Genomic DNA, 26643 nt, shown 5'->3' on the forward strand with positions numbered 1-26643 from the left:
GTGATGCTCTGCTACAGAAAGGAATCAAGGGCTAGAGATCTGAACGGAAGGAGTCATATTATTCCGCTGCACCCACTGTAAGGTTTTCTAACTTTATATGTGTTTATTTTCATTGTTTTAGAATTCATATTAGGTTGTTAGTCCAACATACTTGTTAGTAAATCTAGATCCTGGTAAAATAATTTCCAACAAGACGGTCCATTGAAAAATGTCGTCTTAGGTGAATTACCTGTTTGCGAGTCTTGCCTAGAAGGAAAGATGACCAAACGTTCTTTCTCTGCAAAGCGAGAGCGTGCCAAAGAACCACTAGGGATAGTACATTCAGATCTATGTGGACCATTGAATGTCAAAGCTAGAGGTGGTTATGAGTACTTTGTCACTTTCATTGACGATTACTCTAGATATGGTCATATTTACCTTATGCATAAGAAATCTGAAACGTTTGAAAAGTTTAAGGAATTTCTTGCATTGGCTCAAAACCAATTGGATAAAACGTTAAAGATCTTGCGAACTGATAGGGGTGGAGAATATATGGATATGCAGTTCAAAGATCATTTGATCGAACTTGGCATTGAATCCCAATTAACTGCCCCTAGCACTCCACAGCAAAATGGAGTTGTAGAAAGAAGAAATCGCACGCTTTTGGAAATGGTTAGGTCCATGCTTAGCTACTCAACTCTACCTACGTCCTTCTAGGGATATGCAATTAAGATGGCAACCGACATATTAAATGTTGTTCCATCTAAATCAGTCCCTAAGACACCTTTAGAACTATGGAATGGTTGTACACCTAGTTTATGCCATTATAAAATCTGGGGGTGCCGTGTGTTGGGTTTTATGCCCTAAATAAAACTCATTTCAATATAATCATATTTACTTATTAATATAGATTAGAAATAACATTTAATGTTGCATGGTTCACATGATTTATTTCATGATTATATGTACATAATGTATGAATTTATCTGAAACCCTTTTCACATACTTGATCCTGTTTATTGTGTTGTCAACACATTGGAAAGTAAACATGACTATGTGAATAAAGTTTCCTAGATTTATCAGACACAGGGTTTTACTGATATGATAATCTACAACAGAGTTTACTTGCATATGGAGAAACGCTATGTTCTTTCCAGAGCATTGGTTAAAGTAAAGCTCAGGTTGGATGCATGAAGTATGCATCGGAAGGGACCGATATTGAACTTGGACTTAGATTTATTAAACTTACCGTAATATTTATTCAAGTCAATATCGCCTAGTTGATCCTAGATCAAATGATCTTAATCCTGTTATGATTAGGCTCAATCTCAAGAGCTTATTCGTGTTCTTTGATTTGTTAGTTAAGCCTACTTTTGGGTCAGGGTGATACGTACATTTTGGGAACACGGTAGTGCAATTGAGTGGGAGCGCTAACATAAACATGGAATCTATAGCTTCTATCTGGCGAATAGTAAGTAAAGGATGATCTCCTTCGAGCTTGACCAAACGAAAATAAATGGTGGAGTACTCATTTCACATAAGCTGAAATATCATTTATACGGGGTTAAGTGTTTTAAGGATAAAATACATTGTAGGGTGTAACGATAATCTAATTCCTTTACAGTGTTGATCATTCATATAGAGGATCATTGATCAAATTAGGATGATGACAATGGATAACTAATGATGTGTCTATATGGTGGAACATATAGAGCATTCTATATACTGAGAGTGCAATTCTAAGTTCTATGCGTGGATTCAACGAAGAATTAATAAGTCAGTGAATTTAGGTTATAAATTCTTGATCTGCTTTTTGGAAGCTCGCTTATATAGACCCATGGTCCCCCCACTAGTTGAGATAATATTGCTTGTAAGACTCATATAATATTGCTTTTAAGACTCATATAATTGGTTTTGAAGAAACCATCTATATGGATCAACCAGAAGGCTATGTTCTTCCAGGGCAGGAAAAGAAAGTTTGGAAGCTTAATAGGTCTATTTATGGACTTAAGAAAGCTTCTCGCTCATGGAACAAAAGGTTTGATGAAATCATCAAGACCTACGGCTTTCTTCAGAATGAAGATGAACCTTGTGTTTACCAACTCAAGGAAGACCAAGTAGTAATATTCCTGGTCCTTTATGTGCTGGAAATTATTTTACGAGGATCTTAGATCTACTCACAAGTATGTTGATTACCACCCTAAATATGAACTTTCTAAAACGATGAAATAAACACGTATAAAGTTTAGGAAACCTTACATTGGGTGCAGCGGAATATAATGACTCCTTCCATTCCGATATCTAGCCCTTGATTCCTTTCTGTAGTAGAGCATTATCAATATCTGAACCTGGATCTCTTTCTCTGAATCTTTGATGCTAAAACTCCTTCTTGCTGAAAGTCTTTCTTCACGATCTTCCTCACTATGATTGAGGTATCACTTGCTGTGTGTGGGCACTACTCATACACTAAGAAATTTGAAATTTGAGAGGGAAGAAAGAGAGAGGGAGTGGTTGGCCAGATAGGGAGAGAGAAGGCTCAATTTTTTCTGAATCAGAAGCGTAATTTTCTTGAAGCCTTCACTATCTATTTATAGCATTCCACTAGGGTTAGGTTTGAATTATTTGGCATTAAAATAATGAAAATATCAGTTTAAATTGCCTACAAAAGTGGCCGGCCCTATACTAGTGGATTTGGGCCTCACTTTTTGCAATTTTGCAGTTTTATCCTTTCTGCATCTAATTTTCTCAAAAACGCCAATTTTCTAATTCAACCATTTAAATTCCAATTCTAACTATTTAATAACTATAAATAATTATTAAATAATACTGTAATTTATCATATTTATTAATTGAACCATACAAAGTATCATAATTAACATATATGCCCCTAAAACTCTTTCTTTACAATTTTTCCCTTAGTGAAAATTTCACAGATAGACATAGTCTAAATTGAGAATTATAATTGATTAATCAAAACCAATTATATGAGTCTTACAAGCAATATTATCTCAACTAGTGCGGGGACCATGGGTCTATATAACCGAGCTTCCAATAAGTAGATCAAGAATTTATCACTAAAATTCACTAACTTATTAATTCTTCGTTGAATCCACGCATAAAACTTAGAATTGCACTCTCAGTATATAGAATGCTCTATATGTTCCACCATATAGATTACCGTTACACCCAACAATGTATTTTATCCTTAAAAACACTTGACCCCGTATAAATGATATTTCAGCTTATGTGAAATGAGTACTCCACCATTTATGTTCATTTGGTCAAGCTCGAAGGAGATCATCCTTTGCTTACTATTCGCAAGATAGAAGCTATAGATTCCATGTTTATACTAGCGCTCCCACTCAATTGTAATACCGTGTTGCCAAAATGTACGTATCATCCTGACCTAAAAGTAGGCTTAACTAACAAATCAAAGAACACGAATAGCCTCCTGAGATTGAGCCTAATCATAACAGGATTAAGATCATTTGATCGAGGATCAACTAGGCGATATTGACTTGAATAGATATTACGGTAAGTTTAATAAATCTAAGTCAAAGTTCAATATCGGTCCTTTCCGATGCATACCCCATGCATCCAACCTGAGCTTTACTTTAACCAATGCTCTGGAAAGAACATAGCACTTCTCCAAATTCAAGTAAACTCTGTTGTAGATTATCATATCAGTAAAACCCTATGTCTGATAAATCTAGGAAACTTTATTCACATAGTCATGTTTACTTTCCAATGTGTTGACGGCACAATAAACAGGATCAAGTATGTGAAAAGGGTTTCTGATGAATTTATACATTATGTACATATAATCATGAAATAAATCATGTGAACCATGCAACATTAAATGCTATTCCTGATCTATATTAATAAGTAAATCTGATTATATTGAAATGAGTTTTATTTATGGCATAAAACCCAACAAACTCCCACTTGCACTAATATAAAACAAAAAGTGCGTTTCAAATAATCTCAACACCTCGATATAAAAATCAAGTGTAGTAGTAGTAGTAAACTCCTTGTAATAGGATCTGAAAGGTTGAATTAACCACAACCTTTCCTCCACTATTACTCTTCCTTAATCACAAAATCATTGATAATGTGAAATTCCTCTCTATATGTCTACTCTCTTGGGATACTGGATTCTATACATACCTTTGGCAACTACTTTTGGTTAATCAGGAAATTAACACTAGTAGTTTAGGCAATTTGTAATGGTGCCAAAAATGTATAGAACTTTCCTTAGACTGAATAAGTACCTTTCCTGCAACTTTAACATTCAGTCCCTTTCTGGTAGACCTAGAGACTTCAGATAGGTTTTTACACTCCTCCAAAATCACTATTCCACCCGCAGAGTAATCACCATCTTATCAGAAAGATTTTCTAGCACAAAGGCAAATTTCGAAATCTGATGTGGTGTAGTCTAAGAATTTTAAACACACCCTTATAGACTAACATATAGTTCCTCTTCTTTATCTTAAGATTTACTTGATTGTCTCTCATGGATTAATCTGATACCTACTCATTACTCCCACTCAACAGCAGGTGTCTGGTCTGAGGCATACAAAAGCATATCTGAGACCTCTCACTGTTGATATAAGAAATTCTTTCATGGCTTTATCTTTTCTGGAATAGTTGAGGCTTTTCCTTAGATAAATAAAATCTATGCCTAAGAAGTTGTGAAGCTTCTATAGATTACCATTAGAAAGAAAATGCTTCAGCATCTTACTAAAGTAAGTTGCTTGCATTAGAGTAAGTAATTACCAGGTATACCACAAGCCATAGGTTTAGATAAACTCAAACCTATAATACTAGGAACAGGAAAATTTGTTAAGTCCATAGAATAGACTTATTAACTAAAATTTCCTTTTATGTCCTTGTAATAGAAAACTTAGGTTACTCCATGTGAATGGATTAAACCATAGTTCTATTGGCTTTCTTCTTAGTTTCTTATCTTGACAATCCATTACTTGTTTAAACTCACAATGGATTTTAATCACTAGTGTCTCCCAAGTCATAAGAAGGTGAGTTCCTAAAAACTCTCCCACTACCACAAGGTACCGTGAATTATGTCTAAGAAAACTAAATGGTATTAACCTCTTTGGTTGTGACAAGACAACAGAGGTAGTGGGATCATCATATGTCAAATAAGATGGTAGAACACTTTCGGAATCAAGAATTAAATATCTCCTTTATTTGCTACTTTATTTTCAGACTTAGTCATTATCTTAGAAAAGTAGTATTTGTTTGAACAAACACTTTCTTATCTATTGACTATGGGATGGTCCACCCCTAATCACTTAGAATAGCTAACAAACCATGATTAATAGTTCTATCTTTTCTTAAGATTTTGATTAGGTCATCCATGAATCTAGTAATGATTTACATTAAGTATACAACCATTACATCATTCTGAAATTGTATTACCATAGAAGGAATTAGGCAACGACTAGTAACTAATCATCAACATGCAACTCGAAATTTCTGGGGAGGTAAGTTTGGATATAATTCAAAAATCAATTTAATGATCTTTGAACTGCATATCTACTAACTATTTCTCCACCCCTATCAGTTCGCAAGATCTTTAACCACTTACCTTAATGGTTTTAACCATTGCTAGAAATTAATGAAATTTTTCAAACATTTCAAATTTCTTTGCAAAAGGTATAATCTAGAGTGATCGTTTTAAGAATACACCGAAAAACTCATATGCACCCCTGAATGTACATCCATCTGCGAATGAGATGAATTACTTTCAGTGGATATAGGCATATTAACTCTTTGCAGAGATTGATCTTGTCAAATCCACTATTAACAAGATACAAATGCCATAGATAAAAAATAATGTGGTAGTGTCTTTTGATGACTTAGGTTTAGTTACATCAAAGAATTCTTAGAATAGTACAAGTGGATACTGGTCACAGAATACCTAACTCATATTCCATACAGTTTGAATCCATTAATAGAAGATGGATATTAAACACTTAGAAAGTGTAACTGTATTGCTTCCTGGAAATTGAAATGTAAGAAAATTTCTGTTTGGATTCTAAAATTAAAGTCAAAAACTTAAATTCAACCAAATATAATGAGTAATTCTATCTTGGACCACCAGTACTAATTTAACTCTCAGTCTGATTTGCCCTTACAAGTAGGAGATTTCTAAGATTGAGGATTTATATCAATTGGGAATAGAATTTCGGGAATAATCATATGCGTCATTTAATTTCTTAAGAGAAAATATAATGACATGAAATGATTTATAGACCATTCATCCAATGATATATTATTGAGCTAATTCGAAATGAATAAGCTAAGAGGAATTAGGATAGTTTCGTTTATAAATAAGAATCCAACGATGCTTCGATTAGCGAAAGACAAAGTAATCTTATTTATGTAATCTTCTTGTTTCATATTGTAAAAATACTAGTCTAAGGTGTCATCAATTGATGAACAGCTAGCTGTTGCATATACAACATTTATCTTTCGAGATCTTACACTATTATGTATGTCTAATGGTGAAAATCCATTAGGGATTTATCTCATTAGAAAAACAAACATGTTAGACCAACAATGAAGATTCGAAATTAAACTACAATTTAATAACAGAAAATAACATGGTTCAATATAAATTCATACACAATTCAGAAATTATTAAACATATAGCAAGTAGGAATGACAAGTGAAAATACTAAAACATACAATCCTAAATAATTTCCAAGGTTTCCAACAAACTGATACAGTGTCCCGGTAGGCGAGAGTCAAAGTATCATTTATTGAATAGAGTTGTCAGCTCATCTAAAATAGAAACCATTCTAGCAACCTTTTATTCAATCAAAATAAGAATCCAACGTTGTCCCGGTAGGCGAGAGTCAAGGTTATTCTCATTTTATGAGCTTCCACCATTGTTTCATGTTTTATAAGTTTATCTCTAAGTAGTCACCGTAGGGGAGAGTCTAATAGAGACGAAAACTTACAAAACACTTATCAAAGGAGATCTTACGGTGTTAAATGCGTTCAATGAATAACCATCCATAGGGGGACGAAGTCTAGCGTCTCGAGGTTATATTGAAAACATTTAACTATTGTAAGACCAACAATGGAGATCGAATATCTTAATAATAATAAAGCTCATTATTTAAAGTGAGTTGTATTTTCTTTGATTCTCTTTATTTAATCTATTTATTTTAAATATATATTTATTTAATTAAAATTTCCAATTTAGAATGAAAAATTCTAAATATAAATTTTAATTTAATATTTATAAATTTTACTTAGATGGATATGAAAATAACATGATTTATTTCCATCTTAGTAATAATTTCCAATAAATATTTAGAAAAATATTCAATTTAAGTTGTTACAAAATTAATTTAAATTAATTTACAACTCAAATTTAATTTTTCTATAAATATATATTACATTTTGAAAAATTAAAGTATTTAAGAATACAATTTTCGAAAATGCATGTTAAAATAAAAAATAAATCCTGGAAAAATTATTCTAATTTAATGTTGGCCCAAAATTAATTAATAAAATTAATTTACAACAAAAATATAATTTTCCTATTTAATTAAATATATAAGAAAAATTTCAAATATTTAAGTATGATGATGAAAATCAACTTAAATATTAATTTTCTATTTAATTAAATACACTAGAAAAATACTTCAAGCAAAATATCACCTATCTAGATTTTCCTTTGACTAATTAATTCAATTTCTAATAATATATTTTAATTCATTTATTTTAATTAATCAAATAAAAAAAATCATTGATTTAAGTTGGTCCAAAATTAAATTAAATAATTTACAACTTTAATCTATTTTTCAAATAAAATTCGAAATTCCAGCATTTAAGAAATGCAATTTCGAAATTTGATTAATAAAATAAAGAAAAAATATATTTTCAAAATTATTTAAATTTAGTTGAAAAATTAAATTTCAACTAAAAAAATAATTTTCTATTTAATTAAATGTCATGAAAAAGAAATATTTAAGTATGATGATGAAAATCAACTTAGATATTTAATTTTCAAATTAATTAAATGTATTAAATTCAAGAAATAAATAATTAAGTGTAGAGAAGGCTTAATTATTAATCTCTAGTTTAATACTAGGAAAAATATATTTAAAATAAATTGTACTAAAATTAATTATATAAATAATTAATTTCACAATGTATAATATTTTCCTATTTAATATTAGAAATAATAAGTAGTCTATAAATAACTATCTAGAAAATATTTTATTGGACTAAGTATCTTTTCCACAAAATTTGAAAAAAATATCTAATTTAAGTTGTATTAGAAAAAATCTAGAACTTAAATATTTTCAAATTTAAATTTAATTAAATATCAATGATTAAGTTGTAACCACTTAATTTGAAAATATTCCATTTTAAGTTAATATTCGAAAAGATATTTACTTAAAAGATATCTAAAATATTCCATTTTAAGTTAATATTCGAAAAGATATTAACTTAAAAATATCTAAAAAATCTTAATAACCAATGCCTAAAATTCCTCAACTTAATTTTGATATTTTAAATCCAAAAGATATTCGGATTTAAGTTGATTAGTTAGAGATAACTAAATATCAACTTAAATAGGAATATTTAATGAAAAATTTAAATTAAGCTTCAGAAAGAATCTAGATGGTTATAATTCTATATTTAATTAAATACAAGAAAATACATATAGTTTAGCTTAGAATAAAAAATTCTTTAAACTATAATTTTCTTAAATTAATTTCAAAATAAATGAAATTAATTATGTTGCTAATCAATTTTATTAGGTTAAACTAGTTTAATTAACCTAGTACAATTATTCAAATCAGGCAAATGGGCCTTCACAATTGGGGTAGTTCATGTGAGGGGGTGCTGGGTTCAGTATGTCGTACCCACTTCTATGGCTCCCAACTCTCACACAAGGCCCAAAAGAGAGGAATTTACCCTTAAAATAAACAACTGTTATTAATTGAATAGGCCCAAAAACTAAATGGGCCTAAATAAAATCTATCAAGAACTATGATAATTTATTTAGCAACAACAACCTATATGCATCTATAATGAAATTAAACACATAGGCACACTTTGGATGGGTCCTATCATGTTGCTAGGTCATACACAGATGAAAGAAGATTGTAAATATACCTGTTACAAATTATTTACTTGACCAAGTAACCGTGGCTATTTGCAATCAAGTAATAATAGGTTTTGAAAACTTACACACAAGCTAAATCATATACTCCTGCAACAAGGTTAGCTGGATAGTTGGATGTAGGATTTATTTAATTTTAAATTAAATAATTTCGAAATAATTAATTAAATAAATAAAATATTTATTTTCGAAAAATTAAAATAAAAAAAATTTCGAAAATTTAAAAAAAAAATTAAATTTAAAATTAAACCTACAATTTTTAAAAATTAGGTTTCAACCAACCTAAATATCATTTCAAAATTTGCTAATTACTTTTAAAAATTAAATGTTATTTTATAAATAAAAAATTAAAAAAGATAAATGAATATCTTTTTCAGATTTTAAATGTAATTTAAATAAATAAAATAACAAAATTTAAAAGTTAGCAAAATATCTTACATCCTTTTAAAATTACATGATTATAATTATCTTATTTAAATAAGGTCAAATTATTTAAAAAAAGATTTAATTTAAAATATTTAAAATCTGACTTTAAATTTAAAAATAAGATAAGATATAATCAAATTTAAAAATAAGATAGATTATTAAGCAAAAAAAAGATAGATACTAACTTTTTTTAAATTCAAATTACACTAATATCATGAATTAAATTTAAAAAATATTAATTTAATTCATTATAATAATTAGAGTTGAATTAGGAATAGTAATAGTATAAATACAGAACTACACAAAAAATCGGAAGTTATTTCCATGAAAAAACATGAAAAAACGAAAAAATTGTGAGCTGTACGGACAGTATGCTTGCCATGGGCGCACTTGGGGCTGCGTGGGCGTGGTTTCTCCACGTAGGAGGCTGCTAGCAGCCTCTCCGCGCGCGCACGTGGTGCAGCGACACAACCCGATTTTTCCGAAACTTCAAAAAATCATAACTAATTCAAATTAAATCGAAATTGAGTTCTGTAAAAAAGTAACTTGCTTAATTTTTTCCATACTATCTAATAAAAATAATTCCAGAAACAGATATAGAACTATTTTTCACGAAAATTCACAAACATCAATCAATCATCAAATAACACTCAATACAACATGATACCATCCAAAAAACATTAAACAATCGTTTTAAAGTCCGAATTTCTTGCAAGAAAATCAATTACCATGGCTCTAAGGCCAGTTATTGTAAATTATTTTACCAGGATCTTAGATCTACTCACAAGTATGTTGATTAACACCCTAAATATGAACTTTCTAAAACGATAAAATAAACACGTATAAAGTTTAGGAAACCTTACGTTGGGTGCAGCGGAATATAATGACTCTTTCCATTCAGATATCTAGCCCTTGATTCCTTTCTGTAGCAGAGCATTATCAATATCTGAACCTGGATCTCTTTCTCTGAATCTTTGATGCTGAAACTCCTTCTTGCTGAAAGTCTTTCTTCACGATCTTCGTCACTATGGTTGAGGTATCACTTGCTGTGTGTGGGCACTACTCATACACTAAGAATTTTGAAATTTGAGAGGGAAGAAAGAGAGAGGGAGTGGTCGGCCAGATAGGGAGAGAGAAGGCTCAGGTTTCTCTGAATCAGAAGTGTGATTTTCCTTGAAGCCTTCACTATCTATTTATAGCATTCCACTAGGGTTAGGTTTGAATTATTTGGCATTAAAATAATGAAAATGTCAGTTTAAATTGCCTACAAAAGTGGCCGGCCCTATACTAGTGGATTTGGGCCTCACTTTTTGCAATTTTGCAGTTTTATCTTTTCTACATCTAATTTTCTCAAAAACGCCAATTTTCTAATTCAACCATTTAAATGACAATTCTAACTATTTAATAACTATAAATAATTATTAAATAATATTGTCATTTATCATATTTATTAATTGAACCATACAAAGTATCATAATTAACAAATATGCCCCTAAAACTCTTTCTTTACAATTTCGCCCTTACTTAGTGAAAATTTCACAGATAGACATAGTCTAAATTGAGAATTATAATTGATTAATCAAAACCAATTATATGAGTCTTACAAGCAATATTATCTCAACTAGTGCGGGGACCATGGGTCTATATAACCGAGCTTCCAATAAGTAGATCAAGAATTTATCACTAAAATTCACTAACTTATTAATTCTTCGTTGAATCCAGGCATAGAACTTAGAATTGCACTCTCAGTATATAGAATGCTCTATATGTTCCACCATATAGACGCATCATTAGTTATCCATTGTTATAATCCTAATGTGATCAATGATCCTCTATATGAATGATCTACTCTGTAAAGGGATTAGATTACCGTTACACCCTACAATGTATTTTATCCTTAAAATACTTGACCCCGTATAAATGATATTTCAGCTTATGTGAAATGAGTACTCCACCATTTATGTTCGTTTGGTCAAGCTCGAAGGAGATCATCCTTTGCTTACTATTCGCCAGATAGAAGCTATAGATTCCATGTTTATGCTAGCGCTCCCACTCAATTGCACTACTGTGTTCCCAAAATGTACGTATCACCCTGACCTAAAAGTAGGCTTAACTAACAAATCAAAGAACACGAATAGCCTCCTGAGATTGAGCCTAATCATAATAGGATTAAGATTATTTGATCTAGGATCAACTAGGCGATATTGACTTGAATAGATATTACAGTAAGTTTAATAAATCTAAGTCAAAGTTCAATATCGGTCCCTTCCGATGCATACTCCATGCATCCAACCTGAGCTTTACTTTAACCAATGCTCTGGAAAGAACATAGCACTTCTCCAAATGCAAGTAAACTCTGTTGTAGATTATCATATCAGTAAAACCCTATGTCTGATAAATCTAGGAAACTTTATTCACATAGTCATGTTTACTTTCTAATGTGTTGACGGCACAATAAACAGCATCAAGTATGTGAAAAGGGTTTCAAATGAATTTATACATTATGTACATATAATCATGAAATAAATCATGTGAACCATGCAACATTAAATGTTATTTCTGATCTATATTAATAAGTAAATCTGATTATATTGAAATGAGTTTTATTTAGGGCATAAAACCCAACATTATGTTGACGACATTTTGATCATTGGCAACAATATACAGAAAATAACTGACATCAAGGAATGGTTAGACACTCAATTCGAAATGAAAGATTTGGGTGAGGCTGCCTATGTTCTCGGTATTCAGATTATCAGAAACCAAAAGAACAGATCCCTTGCTCTCTCTCAAACAACTTACATTGATAAAGTTTTAGAGAGATTCTCAATGACCAACACCAAAGGGGCGACTATGCCTTCTAGATATGGTATCCGTCTATCTAAGGAACAGTGTCCCACTGATCCTCAAGAGATAGAGGACATGAGAAGAGTTCCTTATGCTTCTGCAGTTGGCAGTCTAATGTATGCAATGTTATGCACTAGACCTGACATCTGTTATGCTGTAGGAATCGTGAGCAGGTATCAGACAAATCCAGGACAGGAACATTGGACTGCTGTTAAGCATCTCTTGAAGTACTTGAAGAGTACAAGGCAATTTATGTTAGTCTACAAGCGTGGTGCTTTAAATCCCGTAGGCTATACCGACTCAGATTTCCAGGCATGTCTTGATGACTAGAAATCTACATCTGGGATGGTATTTACTCTTGGAGGTGGAGCAGTGGTTTGGAGAAGTGCTAAACAAACCGCGATTTCAGACTCTACCATGGAGGCAGAATACATAGCTGCTGTAGAGGCTGCCAAAGAACTTTTCTGGCTCAGAAAGTTCTTCGTGGGCTCGGTGTCGTGCATGGAATGGAAAAGCCTCTAGTTTTGCTTTGTGATAACACTGGAGCCATAACCAACAGTAAGGAGCCTTAAAGCCACAAAAGGAGCAAGCATATAAAGGAAGTATCACATCATCAGAGAATATGTGGCAAGAGGGGATGTACTGGTGGAGAAAGTGGACACAGAGGACAACCTAGTTGATCCATTCACCAAAGTCTTGGCAGGGACTGCATTCGAAAAGCACCGTCAGAATTTAGGATTAATTGTACTGATTAGTTTTATATTAGTGCAAGTGGGAGTTTGTTGGGTTTTATGCCCTAAATAAAACTCCAATTCAATGTAATCCGTATTATTCAATATCAATAAAGCAACAGAAGTATTTTTCATTCATTTGTGTAATTTTTGGTTCACATTATCAATTACTTGTTAATTTGATTTATAAATTCATCCAAACCCTTTTCACATTTATATTCTTGTTTATTGTGTCGTCATCACAATGGAAAGTAATCAAGAATATGTGAATAAAGATTCCTAGATTTATCAGAACACTGCGTTTGACTGATATGACAATCTACAACATACTTTACTTGCATAAATGCTATGTTCTTTCCAGAACATATGTCAGAGTAAAGCTTGGGTTGGATGCATGGAGTATGCATCGGAAGGGACCGATATTGAACTTTGATATAGATTTATTAAACTTACTGTAATATCTATTCAATTCAATATCACCTAGTTGATCCTAGATCAAATGATCTTAATCCTGATATGATTAGGTTCAATCTCAAGAGTGTTATTCGTGTTCTTTGATTTGTTAGTTAAGCCTACTTTTGGGTCAGGGTGATACGTACATTTTGGGAACACGGTAGTGCAATTGAGTGGGAGCGCTAACATAAATATGAAGTCTATAGCTTCTATCTGGCGAATAGAAAGTAAAAGATGATTTCCTTCGAGCTTGGGGCCAAACAGAGATAAATGGTTGAATATTCATTTCACTCAGCTGAAATATCATTTATACGGGGCTATGTGTTTTAAGGATAAAATACATTGAAGGGTGTTACGGTAATTGTAGTCCCTATTCAATGTAGATCATTTATATAGAGGATCATTAATCAAATTAGGATTATAAAAATGGATAATTAATAGTGTGTCTATATGGTGGAACATATAGAGCGTTCTATATAGCTGAGAGTGCAATTCTGAGTTCTATGCGTGGATGCAACAAAGAATTAATAAGTCAGTGAACTTAAGTGGTAAGTTCTTTCTGCTTATTGGAAGCTCGGATATATAGGCCCATGGTCCCCACACTAGTTGAGACAATACTAATTGTAAGACTCACTTGATTGATTTTGATTAATCATTTATAATTCTAAAATTAGACTATGTCTAGTTTGTGAATTTTTCACTAAGCAAGGGCAAGATTGTAAAGAAAGAGTTTCTAGGGTATATTTGTTAATTAAGAGACTTTGGCTAGTCTAATTAATAAATATATTAAATGACAATATTATTTAATAATTAATTTTAATTATTAAATGGTTGAAATTGGCATTTGAATGATTGAATTGGAAAATTAGCGTTTTTGAGAAAATGAGATGTAGAAATGATAAAACAGCAAATTGTAAAAGTGGGGCCCATATCCACAAGTCTTGGCCAGCCACTTAAGTAGGTTTTACCATTTAATATTTTCATTATTTGAATGTCAAATAATTCAAACCTAACCCTAGGTGGCATACTATAAATAGGTAGTGATGGCATCAGAAAAAGATGATGCATCTTATTCCTTTCAGAGAAAAACCTGAGTGCGTTCTACCTAACCTAGCCGCCACTTATCTTTCTTTATTCTTCATTATTGATTCAAACCCCTTGAGTGAATGAGTAGTGCCCACACACATCAAGTGGTACCTCAATCATAGTGTGGAAGATCGTGAAGAATCCAGATTCAACAAGAAGGACATTCGGACTCAGATCTTGATAATACTCTGCGACAGAAAGGATACAAGGGTTAGAGATCTGAGTGGAATGAGACATATTATTCTGCTGCAACCATTGTAAGGTTTCTCATACTTTATATGTGTTTATTACATATCGTTTTAGAAGTTCATATTTAGGATGTCAAACAACATACTTGTGAGTGGATATAAGATCCTGGTAAAATAATTCTGACTTAACATTCATTGAGTACCTTAGTGAATCCACCTGTATTTAAAGGGAGACTGATGAGAAATAAAAATACATAATAAGAGTACTCTTTTAAAAGTGAATTAATTAGAACCACTATAATTTTCTGAGTCAATTTTATATTATTTAGAGCATATATTGTAAACCATATAAAGTATGTACTCAATATTCTAAGTAAGTAATCGCAATATTTTAGTGCTGTCAAAATTCCTACGATAACCCTTAAATCATTTTTGACATTGTTTTTTTTTTTTTTTGGGTGTACGAGAGAGAGAGAACTAAGTAGCTTTTTTCTTTTCTTTGAAGGATGACATTTAAATAACATTATCGTGGTCAATAACCCCTTTGAATACAATAAAATTCATAGGCACATAACGTATGTTTTAATGCATATATAGGTTTCGCTTTTTCATCTTCAACTCAGAATGTTAAAATGTTATTTTCTATGCGGAGAAGTTTATACTTAATAACTAGTAACGAGATTATTTCATAAATATCACAATACTTAATAACGAGAAAGAAAATTAATTAATTTATACCTAGAAACGTACACATTTATTAACATTTGATCATGATAAACATATAAATACTTATTGACCAACTCTTCACTTTTCCCTACTCTTAATAACCAATTCATGGGACAATGAAGTAAAATTTAATAACGGTCATTTACCGCAATCTCTATATAAGCCCTGCAAAACCACTATGATTTCCTCGTCAAATTCTCATTTATATAGAATATTGTCTTGTTATTTTTCATATAATTGATTGTTACTTACCTAAGAGAATAATATGGCTCTACACATTGCTCTTCCTTTGTTAACAATTATTTGTTTCATACCAGGTTTTTGTTTCACAGCTGCATCGAGAGTATCAATCAGTAAAACTAATAGTTTCTCAACTGATCTCATTCAACGCGATTCTCCATTCTCCCACACTACAATTCCTTCCACCACTCATTATGACCGCCTTCACAACGCTTTCCGCCGCTCTTTCTCCCGCCTCAGCCACTACCAATCAACCTTAGTGACACAAAAATCAGCTATCCAATCAAGAATCATTCCCAGCGAAGGCGAGTACCTCATGAACATTTCCATCGGAACCCCACCAATCCAACTCATCGGCATAGCTGACACTGGCAGCGATCTAATATGGACTCAGTGCAAGCCATGCACCGAGTGCTTCAAGCAGACCCCAACCCTTTTCGACCCAGCCAAGTCCACCACCTACCACGACGTTCCATGCTCCGCCAAACCCTGCGCCGAGCTCTACCAAGCTACTTGTGGTTCGCACCACGACACGTGCATGTACAGCTACTCATACGGAGACCGTTCCTACACGAAGGGCGATCTCGCTTCCGAGACCTTTACCGTTGGCTCTACTTCAATCCCCAAAATCGTTTTCGGCTGTGGCCACGACAATGGTGGTACGTTCGATGAGTCTGGTTCTGGCTTGATTGGTCTCGGAGGTGGGTCTCTTTCGTTAGTCACTCAATTGGGCAAGACCATCGGTGGTAAGTTCTCCTACTGTTTAGTTCCTTTGTCAGCTGAATCTTACGTCACAAGCAAGATCAGTTTCGGCAGTGCGGCGGTTGTATCTGGTAACGGTGTGGTTTCCACGTCTTTAGTCTCAAACAAAGACCCTAAAACTTACTATTACCTCACTTTAGAAGCCATTAGCGTTGGAAAACAGAGGTTGGTATATGATACTAACCATTACAATATGACGTCATCGTCCAAGGCTGGGGTAGCGGATAACGAGGGGAACATCATAATCGATTCCGGGACGACTCTGACGTTTCTCCCGGCTGGGTTCTACGATGATTTGGTGCAGGTTCTAGAAAAATCCATTGAAGCCGAGAAGGTGAGTGATCCGAAAGGAGTGTTGAGTCTGTGTTTTAGATCGGAGAGTAGTATTAGTGTTCCTGCTATCACAGCTCACTTTACAGGAGCCGACGTCGTTTTGAATCCACTGAACACGTTTGCAAAGGTTGAGGATGATTTATTCTGCTTCACTATGGCGCCTTCTACGGATTTTGCCATATTTGGAAACTTAGCTCAAATGAACTTTTTGGTGGGCTATGATATTGATGGTGGAACGGTATCGTTTAAGCCCACTGATTGTAGCAGATTGACTATTTGACCTTTCAAATAGACCCTATATATAAATATATATTATTATTGATTTGCTTGCATGGCCTTTTCCAGTCTTTTTTCGCGTATCGTTTTGATTGAGAGAGTACTTGCGCGCTCTACTTTCTACTTTCAATGAAAATTAGCTTTTATAAATGTAAGTTAGTAGCGTGGAATTACAATATCAGCAAGTTTGTTATTGCTTCGTGCAATGTTTTTCATTTTGTTACATTACTTATAGTTTGTGTTTGATCGTAAACAATTTTTCTGCATACGCAAAAGTTAAAATCTTACATTCTCAGGCCTAACACTACATCATCCAACTTTTAATTTATGATTTTTTTTTTTTTTTAAAAGACATATTTAGAAAAAGAGTACAATTGTATGTGGAATGTGAAACTTTGTTCTAATTTTTTTGATGGGCTGAGATGCAGTCTTAAATTTGAGAACTTTGGAAACTAAGTTACTAAATGTCCATTTTTTAAAAAATTAAGAAAATGACCGAATATAATAAATTAGCTAATAAAAATTATAAAAATACATTTACCAGATATTTTAAAAAAATATGTATAATAATAAAATTAAATTATATCATTTTTTTAGTATTGCATATTATTATATATTGTAACAAAAATAAATAAATATATTAGATCATTAAATATATATAGCAGTATTTGATATATCGTATTACTGAAAATTAATATACCGTAGTAATAAAATTATATACCACAAAAAAAAATTATAACAATACTAAATTATTACTCAAAAAATGTATACCATGCTAATAAAATTATATATACCACTATTAAAATATGAATACATACCAAAAAATTTATATATAATAAAATAGAAACTAAATATCATCTTAAATAAATAATATACTATAGACAACAAAAACTATATACTATACAAGAAAACGTATATACGTACCTACAATAAAAAAGAAAACAAAATAATATAATATTATTAAAAAAAAATTATATATATCATATTAACAAAATTATATATCACCGACACCTTTATGTATAATAAAATTAAAACTAAACATGCATTATCTAAAATAAAATGATATACTATACAATAAAATTTATATACCATATAACAGAAAATATATACCTTATAATAGAAATATATATAATAATAACAACAAATAAAAATAAAAATATATAGGATGCTAATAAAATTATATATCATGTCAACAAAAGTACAATAGAAAATAGAACTTAAATATTATTTAAAAAAATTATATACCGTATAACATAAAATACATATACCATTTACCAAAATATATATACCAAAAATAATAACAATAAAAATATATATTTCTAATATATATATATATTAACTAACCAAATTATATACCACAATTAAAATATATATACCATAATAACAAAATTATATACTATCATTGTATATAATAAAATAAAAATTAATTAAATATTATTTAAAATAAATAATCATACAAGCAAAATATATAAAAATAATAATTAAATATATGTAGCATGCCAATAAAATTATATACATACATTAAAATATTTTTATTATGCTAATAAAATTAGATACCACTATATTATATATATATCAAAATAAAAAATAACTATCATCTAAGAATAATAATATACCATACAATAAAATAGAAATATATTGTATAACAAAATCTATATACCAACATCCCACAACAACTCATAAAAAATTTTAAAAAAATATTTGACATAACTTTTAAATAAAAAAGATTTTAACAAAACTAATATAGATAGACCATAATATTTAAATAATTTGCTTCTAATTCTAAAAAAAATAATAAAAAAAAAATTAATGATTTTTTATGTGACAAAAGGCAATATAAATAATAAATAGTTTAAAAGAGTCATTTCTCTACAAGTTTAACATAGTCCTATGATTTAGGATCATTTGCTATAATTTTTTGAAATGATGACATATACTAACATACTCTTATGATTTAGAAAGAAAATAATAATAAAAAATTATAAAATTACTTGTGGGCAATTGTAAAAAGCTTGGACATTTTAATTTTTAAGATTAAGAAAAAAAAAAACAATTACAAGAGATATGCTCAATAAAAGGATAGAAATATATGAATACGATATATATAACAGGGAACACTACAAAAAATCTTACTTTTAGTCACAATAAAATTTGTGACTAAAAGTAAAAAAGTTGTGACTAATTAAAAATTATTATTCTTATGTTGCGACTAAAAGGTTCGTGGTTAAAGGTATTAGTCACAAAAATTACAATTTATTGTGACTAAATGTGTTTTTAGTCACAATACTTGTTGTGACTAAAACTAAATTAGTGATAACTTGTGTCTAAATGGTATGTTTTAGTCACAAATAATTTTTTGTTGTGACTAAAAGTCACATTTAGTCACAAAAAATTTATGTTATGACTAAAAAGTTGTCACTAAAAGTAGCAGTTTTTTGTAGTGGAAGTCCCGACAAATATACCTTTGCAGATTATAAAGTCAAAGTCAAAGTCAACTTGGCTAAATTATGAGCAATACTTAATAGACTTGGAACAATATAATTTATCTCAACAACATTCATTCAAGAGCAAAATTCATAAACATAAGATAAGACAAATCCAAAGGCAGCATAATCCACACAATGTTTTTGCAATGCAAGACATGTTAGAGAATACGAAGATCAATACAGATAAATGCTCAATACCCAAGTAAGCTTGCAAGGTTGATTATAATCAAGTGCTTTATGGGTCGTTTCGGACCTCTCAATTGGGCTTTATCCCCCCAAATAGCGAGATTTTTTGTATACAAAGAATTTACTTGTTACTAATTGAATTTAGCCTCTATTCTTCTTTAGATCCCTTGTTTCACTCCGATAGTATGATAAATCAAGTCAATGCATAGGAAATGAATCCATTTATATACTATTAAGTAAGTGAAAGATAAAAAACATAATCTAATCAAAATTATGCCGCATCACTTATTCTTTCGACTGGATCTTAACCGCTCGAGCATATTGCCAACAAATTTTCAGTCCGTCCCCATTAACCGCTCGGGCATCGACCCAGGAAGAATCAATCCATGCTTAGTGATAATCCACGATCAACTTCCTTTCGTAGTACCCTACCCCCAAGAGAAGTCGAATCCCCGCTGCCTCCTTGAAAGAGAGATGTCCTAAACCGCTAGACGATGGGGGCATACAGGAAAATAATAGACATAAATAAAATAATATTAAGACAACTCTATGTAAAAAGCTTTGAGCACTAAAAAGAGAATTAAAGTGTTATAATTCTAAAAGCTCAAAATACAAATAAAGAAAAGATTAGCAAGGTAGAAGATTAGAGTTACTCAGTATAAATTACATATAAATATGTAAAAGCAATATAAAACATAAGTATAATATAGAACAAGTTTAATATAAAGTATAGATATATAAGATTATGGTGAAGAGATGAAGAGTGGAATATAATATATAAAAGAAGGGGATAATTATATAGAGCACTATTTTTTGTAAAAAAATTACATTTTTATGCACTGCTACAAAAATGAGTTTTCTCGACGTTTTTAAACAGTCGTTTAAAGTATTTCTGTCGGTTTCTATAACCGTCGCCTATACGACCGTCGTAAAACGGGCAGAATAGGAGACTGTTCAAAACCGTCGCTAATATCGGTTTCCTGACAGTTTAAAACCGTCGCCTATAACTGGGTATAGGCGACAATTTATAACCGCCAGGAATGTAAAAAAAAAGAGAAAAAATATAGATTTTTCTGCCATTAATGGCAAAAAAATCTGTATTTTCCCCCATTTTATAATTTTACCTAAATTAAAATAAAAGAACTAATTAATTTTGTTACAATAACAACTAACTTTAAAACACATTAAATTTATACAATAACAAAATAAATATATATAATAAATAAAAAAGTATATAAATAAATAAATATATTTATATCGAGCTCGGAGAGAGAGAAAAAGAGAGGGGGAGACGGACGTGAGGTGGTGGCGGTCCGACATATGAGACGAAGATAAGAGGGACACCGATGGGAGGTGGTGGTGGTCCGACGTATGCGACAGAGAGTAGAGGGAGACCAACGAGAGGAGGGGTGGGGGGAGATCGATGGACGAGAGAGATAAGAAGAAAGAGAGATTGAGAGAGGGAGGAAGACAGCGAGAGATGAGGGCGATAGTGCGGACGCGTGGGTGGGGTTTTAGAGAGTTAAGATTTTTGTTTTAGGGAGTGGGAAATGGAGAAGAAATAGGTGGGCATGTGGGAAATAGAAAAAAAGTAGGTGGGCACGTGAGAAATGTGGCGAGAAGTAGATGATGATTTTTTTAATAAAACCGTCGCCTATAAGGGTCTATTAAAAAATCTAATTTTATTAAAAAATTTCGCCTATTTTGTTTACTACGAGTTTAAACCGTCGGGAATACTAAATTTTTCTCGACGGTTTTAAATAGTTACTTAATTTTTTTAGCGACGGTCCCCGAAAAAAATCGTGTTTAGGACTGTCATGAATTTTAATATTTGCAGTAGTGACGTTTAAAGACTTTTTTTTTTTTACATTTTTACGGTTTCTATACAAACAACACAAAACAACAAGAAAACTACATAAAAGTAATATAAAAATAAGGGATATTGGTGGCTAAACCACCCTAACTTTTAGGTTTGTAATAGTTAACTACAAAAACCAAAATTTTGGCAGCATAACTATCTAAATTCTGGTTCCGTTTTTCTCTGTACCCCTTCGTCCAAAAATCACAGTTAAGTGCCACGGTGGACTGTCCATGTGTACACACTTGTACACGTGGCAAATTTTTAGTGGTCCACGTAATTTTAATTATATAAAATAATTATAAATAATTTAAAAATAAAAAAAAAACAATTTATAAAAATAAAAAAAAATCTTTTCTTTTTTCTTTTTTTTCTCTTTTTTCTTTTTATTTCTCTTTCTCTTTCTCTTTCTCCTCGACAGAACCCCCCTAACCCTTCTTCTGCCATTCTTCTTCTTCTTCTTTCTTGTTAATTTACTTGATTGGTGAGAATCTATTTTTAGGTTCGAGGGATTTGCGTTTGCAGCAATGCAGTATTGCCACTTCGTCTCGGGATCGAACTGCGAGGTTCTGGTCTTTGGACCCCTCCGACGAGAGACGATTCCCGGCATCTAAAATTCTTCTCGGCCATATGAGCTTTGTGGGTCTGTTGGCATGGATTTTGCCTGATGCTGAAGAATTCCTGAATGGTGCAATTGTGTCTAGAGGCATGGACTATTGGAAATTATTTTACCAGGATCTTAGATCTACTCACAAGTATGTTGATTAACACCCTAAATATGAACTTTCTAAAACGATGAAATAAACACATATAAAGTTTAGTAAACCTTACATTGGGTGCAGTGGAATAATATGACTCCTTCCGTTCAGATATCTAGCCCTTGATTCCTTTCTGTACCAGTGCATTATCAATATCTGAACCTGGATCTCTTTCTCTCCTTCTTTAGTGCTGAAATTCCTTCTTGTTGATTGTCTTTCTTCACGATCTTCCTCACTATGATTGAGGTATCACTTGCTGTGTGTGGGCACTACTCTAATCACTAAGTATTTTGAAATCTCAAGGAAGAAGAGAGAGAGAGAGAGTGGGCGGCCAGGTATAGAGAGAGAACGCTCAATTTTTTCTGAATGAAAAGTGTAATTTTCCTGAAGCCTTCATTATCTATTTATAGCATTCCACTAGGGTTAGGTTTGAATTATTTGGCATTAAAATAATGAAAATATCAGAGGTAAAATCCTACAAAAGTGGCTGGCCCTATACAGTATGGATTTGGGCCTCACTTTTTGTAATTTTACAGTTTTATCTTTTCTGCATCTGATTTTCTCAAAAACGCCAATTTTCTAATTCAACCATTTAAATGCCAATTCTAACTATTTAATAAGTATAAATAATTATTAAATAATATTGTCATTTATCATATTTATTAATTGAACCATACAAAGTATCATAATTAACAAATATGCCCCTAAAACTCTTTCTTTACAATTTTTTCCCTTACTTAGTGAAAAATTCACAAAAAGACATAGTCTAATTTGAGAATTATAATTGATTAATCAAAACCAATTATATGAGTCTTACAAGCAATATTATCTCAACTAGTGGGGGGACCATGGGTCTATATAACCGAGCTTCCAATAAGCAGATCAAGAATTTATAACCTAAATTCACTGACTTATTAATTCTTCGTTGAATCCACGCATAGAACTTAGAATTGCACTCTCAGTATATAGAATGCTCTATATGTTCCACCATATAGATGTTGGGTTTTATGCCCTAAATAAAACTCTTTACAATCTGATTAGTTATCAATATAAGAAATTTGAAGTGATTGATGTTTGCATGAATTATACATGCTAATGGTTTAATATGTTTAATATGTTTATTACATTCATACACACAAAATCAGTTAAATCCAGATCATATGTTTATTCACAATTACAGTATCGTCAACACAGTGGAATGTGATTGTGATCATATGAATCAAAAGTTTTGGTCCCTGTTTCATCAGTGTTATTGGATTTACACTAATGTGATAATCAACGATGATGTGTACTTACACTTGGAGTAAGTGTTATGTTCTTTCCAGGACATTAGTAAAGTATACTAGTTTCGAATGTATGGAGTATACATTGGACTGGACCGATATTGCAACTAAGTTAAGATATTACAAACTTACCGTTATACATATCTTTCCAAGTCAATATCAGTAGTTGATCTTAAGATTAAAAGAATCTAAATCCTGATATGCTTGGGCTCAACTCAGGAGTTCTATTCATGTTCTTAGATTTATTAGTTAAGCCTACTTTCGGGTCAGGGTGATACGTATATTTCGAGAACATGATAGTATGATTGAGTGGGAGTGCTGAACATAAATATGGAATCTATAGCTTCTACTGGTGTATAGAAGTTAAGTGATGATTCCCTTCGAGCTTAGCAAATAGAAGTAAATGGATGAGCTCTTGTTTAACTGACTAATTATTAGATCACTAAACACCATTTACAGGTAGCTAAGTGTTTTAAGGGGCAAAATACATTGAGGGGTGAGAACGGTAAAGAAATCCCATCTCGATGTAAATCATCTATATAGAGGATCTTTAAATCACAATAAGATTATAACAATGGTTAAATGAGATAGTATATTGGTATCGTGAAACATACAATATGCTCTATATAAGTCTGAGAGTGCAATTCTAAGTTCTAAGAGTGGATTCAACGAAGAATTAATAAGTAGGAATTTACTTGGTAAATTTGGTTCACTTATGGGAAGCTCAGCATATAGATCCATGGTCCCCATTCTAGTTGAGAACATTCTGCTTGTAAGACTCATTAATTGATTCGTGATTGATCAATTATAATTCTAAAGTTAGACTATGTCTAATTTTATGAATTTTCACTAAGCAGGGGTGAAATTGTAAAGAAAAGAGTTTTCTAGGTTTATTTATTTATTAATGGACTTTATATGTCTAATTAATAGTTAAATTAAATGACAATATTATTTAATAAACTATTTTAGTTATTAAATAATTAGTTTTGGCATTTAAAAGGTTAGAATTGGAAAATTGGCGTTTTTGAGAAAATAGAGATAAAATTTGATAAAATTGCAAAATTAAGTGAGGCCCATTACAACACCTAGGCCGGCCACTTAATGTTGATTTTTCAAATTAATATTTTCATTATTTTAATGCCAAATAATTCTAAACCTAGACCTAGTAGTTTCCTATAAATAGAAAGTGATGGCTCAGTCAAATCACAAGTTTTTAACAAGCCTTTCTGACAGAAATTTCTCTCTTTAGAAAACTGAGCCTTCCCACTTTCTATCCTTGGCCGAAATACCTCTCTCTCTTTTCCCTTCATCTTTTTCGTGACCCTAGTGAAAGAGTAAGTACCCACACACGGTAGCGCAACTCAATCATAGATTGGAAGACTGTGAATGATCAAACTTGAAGAAGAAGGACATTCGGGCTCAGATCTTGATTATACTCTGCTACAGAAAGGATTCAAGGGTTAGAGATCTGAGTGGAAGGAGACATTAATTCCGCTGCATCAATGTAAGGTTTTCTTAACTTTATATGTGTTTAATTTATCGTTTTAGAAAGTTCATATTTAGGATGTTAATAAACATACTTGTGAGTAGATCTAAGATCCTGGTAAAATAATTTTCCCACAACTGGCCTCAGAGCCATGGTAATTGATTTACTTGCATGAAATTTGGACTTTAAAACGATTGTTTGTATGTTCTTTGGATGGTATCATGTTGTATTGAGTGTTATTTGATGATTGATTGATGTTTGTTAAATTTTCGTGAAAAATAATTGCGATTTTATCTCTGGAATTATTTTTATTGGATAGTATGGAAAAAATTAAGCAAGTTAGCCTTTTACAGAACTTAATTTGGATTTTATTTGAATTAGTTATGATTTTTTGAAGATTTGAAAAAATCGGGGCTGTGCTGACTTTTTCCTGCGATCGCAAATCTGTCCGTACAGTTTCGAATTTTTTCGTTTTTCTTCGATTTTTCATGCTTTTTCATGTAATTAACTTCCGATTTTTTGTATGGTTTTGTATATATACTATTACTATTCCTAATTCAATTCTAATTATCATTTTGAATTAATTTAATATTTTTTAAATTTAATTCAAGATATTAGTGTAATTTGAATTTGAATAGAATTAGTATCTATCTTCTTGCTTAAAAATCTATCTTATTTTTAAATTTGATTATATCTTATTTTTTTTTAAATTTAAGGTCAGATTTTATAAGATATTTATAAAATCTTTTAAGATATTTTAAAATATCTTATCTTTTAAGATATTTTTTTAATAATATCTTATCTTTTAAGATTTTTTTTTAAATTAAATCTTTTTAGATATTTTGACCTTATTTAAATTTAAAATAAGATATTTATAATCATGTAATTTTAAATAGATATAAGATATTTTGCTAACTTTTAAATTTTGTTATTTTATTTATTTAAATTAAATTTAAAAATCTGAAAAGATATTTCTTTTATCTTTTCTGATTTTTATTTAATTTTTATTTTTAAAATAACATTTAATTTTTTAAAAGTAGTTAGCAAATTTTGAAATGATATTTAGGTTGGTTGAAACCTAATTTTTTCAAAAAGTAGGTTTAATTTTAAATATTTTTTTTTTTTTAAATTTCGAAATTTAAATTTTATTTCCGAAATTAAATTTTTTTTAAATTTTATTTTATTTTTCGAAAATTAAAATATTTTTTTTATTATTTATTTTTCGAAATTATTTATTTAAAATTAAATAAATCCTACTTCCAACTATCCAGCTAACCTTGTTGCAGGAGTATGTGGTTTTAGCTTGTGTGTAAGTTTTTAAAACCTATTATTACTTGATTGCAAATAGCCATGGTTACCTTTTGCCAGAT

The 26643-nt window shown here is 31.0% G+C and overlaps 1 protein-coding gene across 1 annotated transcript; it reads left to right on the forward strand.

The window, feature by feature from the left end:
- The first annotated feature begins 15867 nt into the window (after positions 1 to 15867).
- LOC115717838 (aspartic proteinase CDR1-like) lies at positions 15868 to 17403 on the forward strand. Its single transcript, XM_030646809.2, has one exon. It carries the CDS (start codon positions 15871 to 15873, stop codon positions 17218 to 17220), a length of 1350 nt encoding a protein of 449 aa, XP_030502669.2. The 5' UTR covers positions 15868 to 15870; the 3' UTR covers positions 17221 to 17403.
- The last annotated feature ends 9240 nt before the right edge of the window (positions 17404 to 26643 follow it).

This window comes from Cannabis sativa, chromosome 5, assembly GCF_029168945.1.
Source record: "Cannabis sativa cultivar Pink pepper isolate KNU-18-1 chromosome 5, ASM2916894v1, whole genome shotgun sequence".
Lineage (NCBI taxonomy): Eukaryota > Viridiplantae > Streptophyta > Magnoliopsida > Rosales > Cannabaceae > Cannabis > Cannabis sativa.